The sequence below is a fragment of the Sorex fumeus genome, unplaced genomic scaffold (genome assembly GCF_029834395.1).
Source record: "Sorex fumeus unplaced genomic scaffold, SorFum_2.1 ptg000122l, whole genome shotgun sequence".
In the NCBI taxonomy this organism is placed as follows: Eukaryota; Metazoa; Chordata; class Mammalia; order Eulipotyphla; family Soricidae; genus Sorex; species Sorex fumeus.
This window is the reverse complement of record NW_026606179.1, coordinates 27,116,556-27,122,895: the sequence shown is the minus strand read 5'-3', so window position 1 is coordinate 27,122,895 and position 6,340 is coordinate 27,116,556. Positions and strand designations below refer to the sequence as shown.

Sequence of the window (6,340 nt, the reverse complement as noted above, 5' to 3'; positions counted from 1 at the left end):
TCCATACTGTTTTCCAAAAGGACTGAACCAGTTGGCATTGCCTCCAGCAGTGAAGGAGTGTCCCTTTCTCGCCACATCCATGCCAGCATCGGTTGCTTTTGTTCTTTTGGATGTGAGCTTGTCTCTGTGGTGTGAAATGATATCTCATTGTTGTTTTGATCTGCATCTCCTTGATGATTAATGATGTAGAGCATTTTTTCATGTGCCTTTTTGCATTCGGATTTCTTCTTTGAGAAAGTTCCTGTTCATTTCATTGCCCCATTTTTGATGGGGTTGGATGTTTTCTTCTTGTGGAGTTCAACCAGTACTTTGTATATCCTTGATATCAAGCCCTTGTCAGATGTATATTCGGCGAATATCCTTTCCCATTCTGTAGACTATCTTTGTATTTGGTCACTGTTTCTTTTGAGGCGCAGAAGCTTCTTAGTTTAAGATAGTCCCATTTGTCTATCTCTGTTTTCACTTGCTTGGCCAGTGGCATGACATCTTTGAAGATACCATTAGCTTCAATGTCATGGAGGGTTTTGCCAACTTTTTCTTCAATGTACCTTATGGATTCCAGTCTTTAATCCATTTTGATCTTACTTTTGTACATGGTGTTAGGCAGAGATCTGAGCCCACTTTTTTGCATGTAGCCATCCAGTTTTGCCAGCATAATTTGTTAAAGAGGCTTTCCTTGTTCCACTTTACATTTCTTGCCCCCTTATCAAAGATTAGATGACCATATGTTTGGGGGGAGATGTCTGTATATTCAATCCTGTTCCACTGGTCTGCAGCTCTGCCTTTGTTCCAGTACCATGCTGTGTTAATTATTACTGCTTTGTAGTTGAGTTTGAAGTTAAGGAGATTGATTCCTCCCATTTTCTTTTTCCCAAGAATTGTTTTAGCTATTCGTGGGGACTTATTGTTCCATATGTCAATTGTCAAATTTATACAAAGTTTATATTAAACTTTACCTGATAAAGTAATTCATTTTGTACCTAAAAATGATATCTCTTCTGGGATATCTCACTATAGTTATTCTAATAACATGTGGATTACATATAAATATCATTACTTTTAAATCTCTAGAATTATATACTTTTCAAGGGCATTGAATTCGAGACCTATTTTGTAAAGGAGATCAGCAAGTGCTAGAGAAAAAAATTTAAACCATATTAACACTGTCACTGTCACTGTCACTGTCCTCCCGTTGTTCATCGATTTGCTCGAGCGGGCCCAGTAACATCTCCATTGGAGACTTTGGTGTTACTGTGTTTGGCATATCGAATACATCACAGGTAGCTTGCCAGGCTCTGCCATGCGGGCAGGAATTTTCATATTGATTGAAAGAGAACTAAAACTAAAAGGGGAATAACGTTACCTTCGTATGATAAAGTGATTTAAGGACTCGCCCCAACAGCCCCTAAAACCATGCCAAGGCTTAACAGTGACTAAAGAGACAAGACCACCAGGAGCCAGATCGCCAGACAGTCCAGTCCTGGACACAAAATCCCTCTATAACCTCCATTTCCTCAATGGCACACGGGGCGCTGTTACTTCATAGACTCTTTCATTTGATTTTAAATGAAAAGCAAAACCCAAAGTAAAAATACATAGTAAATGGTTGATACAAGTAAGTCTCATTATTAAACTTTTCATCATCATCATCATCATTATTAAACTTTTCTACACAGTTCTCTTAACTCTTATAGGTTAAGTTTATCATCATTATAGCAAATACATATATTATCATTATAGCAAATACTGGGTGCTGTCCTACCATTTATGTGTATAAATTATGAGTATAAAGGAGAGCTTATGATTATTGTGATGTTTATTCTTGAACCAATCACAGTAACTTGGTTTTATCCGCAGGTCCCAGAGATGAAGGGTTTGTTCCAAAAGAGCACAGTAACTAATCGCGGAAGCTCCAGAACTAGCATCTTCCACTCAACATTCTCTGGACCCAGAGGCAGAAAGGCGGCGACTTCCGGCTCCTCCCCACTCGGCTCCGCCCCTAGATTGAGCTCCTGGCTCCACCTCCCTCCCACGCCCCACCCCCGCCACTCCCTTCAGTGTGCGCGCCTAGTCCCGCCTGTGACGCAGCGCCTCTCGGGAATCGCCGCACAGGGCCTCGCGAGAGAGGCGGGGCCCGCGGCGGCCGGCGTGTGACGTCACAAGCCCGCCCTTCCGGCGCCTCCTCGCGCCTGCGCGGCAGGCCGAAGGTCGTCCCTGTGACCATCTTGCCCGGCGGGAGCAGACGTCGCCATGTTGTCGGTCGCCGCTCGCTCGGGCCCTTTCGCGCCCGTCCTGTCGGCCACCTCTCGCGGGGTGGCGGGTGCTCTGAGGCCTCTCGTGCAGGCCTCGGTGCCCGCTGCCTCGGAGTCGCCGGTGGTGGACGGGAAGCGGCCGTTTCTGTGCCGGGAGTCGCTGAGCGGCCAGGCTGCGGGCCGGCCTTTGACTGCCGCCGTGGGCCTCAATGGTGAGCGGGGGCGGAGGGGCGCGTCGGGGACTTGGCTGGAGGGGGCGGGGGGCGCGTGCACCCGTGGACCTGCGGGGCCGCCGAGAAGAGCGAGGGGGTCAGCGGGGTAGTGGATCGGGCCGCCGTGCTGTGCCGACCTTGGGCCTCTGACCTTACCCTGGCGCGGGAGCGCAGCTGGGTTTCCCGATTCCTGGACTCCCTGGGAGTCTCGGTGGGGGACCAGCTGGACACTGAACCCACTGGCGTTTGCACCTCCCCGGTGAAGTTCAAGAATTCTCCGGTCCCGCCGCTTAAACGCCCCAGTCTGGTGGGATGTTTATTGCTGATCGGCGTTTTTGACTTTGTGAAACCAATTTCTGATTCTTACCCGTGACAAGGACTTCGTGATGCGGCTCAGGGAGAGAAGTAATAGGTCAAGCTATTAGCAAGTTTGCAGGACTTGATAAGTGCGTTAAAAATTAAAAAAAAAAATTAAAAGGAGATCTTCCCGCTCATCAGTGACCTCCGTTGCCCTCCCCTTTCACCACCAGCTCCCTCTTAAAAAAGAAAAGAAAAACAGAAAAGGCAGTAATGTACCCTAAGGTGTGTCAACAGTGTTTTCCAGCTTTGGGTACAGAGTTTTCCACACCATAAATTAATTTTGAAAGAGGGGCAGTAAACGGGTTGTTGATCAGCCTGTTTCACGGATAGTACAAGAAAGCAGCCACACGTAACACAAGGATGGACGGTATTCGTGTCATCATGTGGATTTGAAAGAGTAGTTTGGCCTTGAACTTTTTGTCAGGAGCATGTTACCATACCATTATTAGAGAGCCCGGTTTATTTTTTTTCTGCTCTGTCTCCTATAAATTGCCAACTGTGGACAGTAGCTGTTTTCTCTCTACCGAACAGGGAAGATTACTGGTGTCTTTTAAAATGTTGGAAGCCAGCAATATGGGCTCTTCATCAGTGCATGGGGAAAGTGTAGTGTTGTGACTCTCCGCTTGGTTTGGAGCAAGTGCTCTTCCAGATTATCACAGTGCTCAACTGGCCAGGTTGCCCCATTATCAGTTGGGTTGAGCCTGCTGTACACAAGTCTCAAGAGATCTGAACATTCATCTCTTCCTTCCATTTAGTTTTTTGCATAGCCAGATTTTGTCCATCTTTTATTCTCAGTTAGGATGGCATCTGTACACTTTAATACTTGCTGATCTCTTTGTTTTTATAGCACCTAACCGTGTTTTGTTTTGTCTTTTAACTCTGCATTGCACCCTTAGTGATATCTCTGAACTCGAATTTGAGGACGTGAAGAATATGTGCTTTATTTTTCTATCCCCACGGCTTTGGATTTTGCTTACCGTAAAAAACATTTATGAATAGGTACTATTTGATTGTTGTTAGTGGATACCTCTAGTGCTTTGGAGAGACTGTTGGGAAAAAGACTGCCTAGCAGTGTAAGCCTCTTCAAATTAAGGGGGAAGTTTTAATGGCAAAAGTGAAAAGTAATTTTGGAATTTGTCAAGTAGCAAAATATTTCAGCTGGAAATTGGAGGCATAGCCTGACTTCCAAGATTGGTAAAATCGTAGACAGAACTTTTTATAAATACTTCGTTTTAGTGTAGCTTAAACATACAGTTTATGTTAATTATACAGAGGATGATTTTTGCAGCATGATAGTTTAATTTCCCAAAGGGTGTTTGGTAAAATATTTCAATATAATCTGAAAAGTACAATTGGCAGTAGAAATTGGACCTCTTTTTTCATATACCCTCCAGATTAAAGTGTCCTATACATCGTTTTACTGTTACATGGTTATGGGTGGTAGATTTTTTTTTTAAGAAGCAGCAGCATGGATTTTGTTTTCATCATCTTTTTCGTTTGTTAATACCAAATAATGCTAAGAGGAAATAATTCATATTTGATTCCAAATCCTAGTCTACTCCACATAGACATACTAGCATTACATACATATATAATGCCACTTTGCCTTTGTTCTCTACTTAAGTAGTTATTTCCCGTGGCTGGTCCCCTCCAGAAACTGTTGGGTTAGCCAGAAATGTAATAGAAAAGTAATGGAGTGATTTTGGTAGGTTTCACCACATTTTATGAATGGCTTTCATAAAAATTATCTTTAGAACCATGTGAATAGTGGTGGGTAGTTATTTATTTTTTTTTTTGAAGTGTTCAGTTGTGAACTTAAGTATATTATAAGACGGTTTAGGTTTTCAAGTAATAACATTCACTTTATAATTATTACTAAGACTTTCTAATGTTTCAAATGTGACAAATTTACAAATTGTCTATTTACTGTTTGTAATAATATATGATGCAAATGTTTTACCAGTGTCCCAGTGACCCACAGCAGTGAAAATGAAAGATAGTGCCCCTATCAGGACCTGTTGCCCTTCACTAAAAGAGAACATATCTGAATATTTTTGCCTTTTCTTTAATAAATTGAAACAGATGGTTCTTTTGGAGATTTAACTTGATTTTGGGTCTCGTATTCGGATAATGTCTTTCTCTGCCCAGTAGGTTTTTATTTGAAATAAAATAGTAGTAATTTATGCCCTAGAGTCTAAAATAGAAACCATACAAAATTTTTGCAGCTAATGCTAATTAGCAGTATAATCTAATCTTACTTGGCATTAGTTTTAGGGCCATTCAGTCAAGAAAACATGGTAGGATTTGTTAAAATTGCATAGATTGAATTTCAGAATTCTGTGTTTTAAATATTTCTGCTTGCTGTTTTTTAACTTAAATTTTATGCACAAAGTTTTAAATTCTAAATTGGTGTAATAAAAAGCTCAATTTGTATGTTTTGTGGTTTTATATCAGCATGATAGATTTTTATATCTTTCCGCTGCCAGCTTGATTACTTTCTCAGAAACTGCAGTGCCATATTTCACATTTTTATAATTTGATTTTTTTTGTGAATCAGTATAGTTCTGTTTTTGATCCAACCCTTCTAAGAGTACTCATCTAATTGTATTTTTTAACCTTCTGTTTATCTTGTAGTTCCTGCCTCTGTTCGTTTTTCTCATACAGACATCAAAGTACCTGACTTCTCTGACTATCGCCGCTCCGAAGTGTTAGATAGTACAAAGTCTTCAAAAGACAGCAGCGAAGCCAGAAAAGGTTTTTCCTATTTGGTTACTGCAACAACTACTGTGGGTGTTGCATATGCAGCCAAGAATGTCGTCTCCCAGTTTGTTTCCAGCATGAGTGCTTCTGCTGATGTGCTGGCCATGTCAAAAATCGAAATCAAGTTATCTGATATTCCAGAAGGCAAGAATATGGCTTTCAAGTGGAGAGGCAAGCCCCTGTTCGTGCGACATAGAACCCAGAAGGAAATTGACCAGGAAGCTGCGGTTGAAGTGTCCCAGCTGAGGGACCCACAGCATGACTTAGATCGAGTAAAGAAACCCGAGTGGGTTATTTTGATAGGTGTTTGCACTCATCTTGGTTGTGTACCCATTGCAAATGCAGGCGATTTTGGTGGTTATTACTGCCCTTGCCATGGGTCACACTATGATGCATCTGGCAGGATCAGGAAGGGACCTGCACCTCTCAACCTTGAAGTTCCTTCATACGAGTTCACCAGTGATGATATAGTGGTTGTCGGTTAGAGACTTGGATTCAAGCTATAGAGACTTGGATTCATGTACCTCCGAAGAGTTGAAAAACAAGCCTTCTCTATTTCAAGTTTTAGTTGATTTGAAATACTAAGAATTGCTGATAATGTATTTGTAAACATTAATGTGAAGTAAATTTAATGTTAAATACTTCTGAAGCTTTCACCTAATAAAGTCACTGTTAAATGTTCAGCTAAGATGAAGACTAGAATGCTGCAGTGTCTTTATTAATTTAAATTAAAAGTCACAGACCTGGTATGCACTG

General features: G+C 41.8%; 1 protein-coding gene across 1 annotated transcript; it reads left to right on the top strand.

The window, feature by feature from the left end:
• Positions 1 to 2,185: 2,185 nt before the first annotated feature.
• On the top strand, positions 2,186 to 6,340 carry LOC130043765 (cytochrome b-c1 complex subunit Rieske, mitochondrial). Its single transcript, XM_056136187.1, has 2 exons — positions 2,186 to 2,464; positions 5,459 to 6,340. Exons 1-2 carry the CDS (start codon positions 2,251 to 2,253, stop codon positions 6,067 to 6,069), a joined length of 825 nt encoding a protein of 274 aa, XP_055992162.1. The 5' UTR covers positions 2,186 to 2,250; the 3' UTR covers positions 6,070 to 6,340.

Bases quoted from the DNA above. Each gene is read 5' to 3' on its own strand.
- LOC130043765 (XM_056136187.1), top strand. From the start codon at position 2,251: ATGTTGTCGGTCGCCGCTCGCTCGGGCCCTTTCGCGCCCGTCCTGTCG. The intron at 2,465-5,458 runs GTGAGCGGGGGC...TTTATCTTGTAG, and splicing joins TGCCGCCGTGGGCCTCAATG to TTCCTGCCTCTGTTCGTTTT.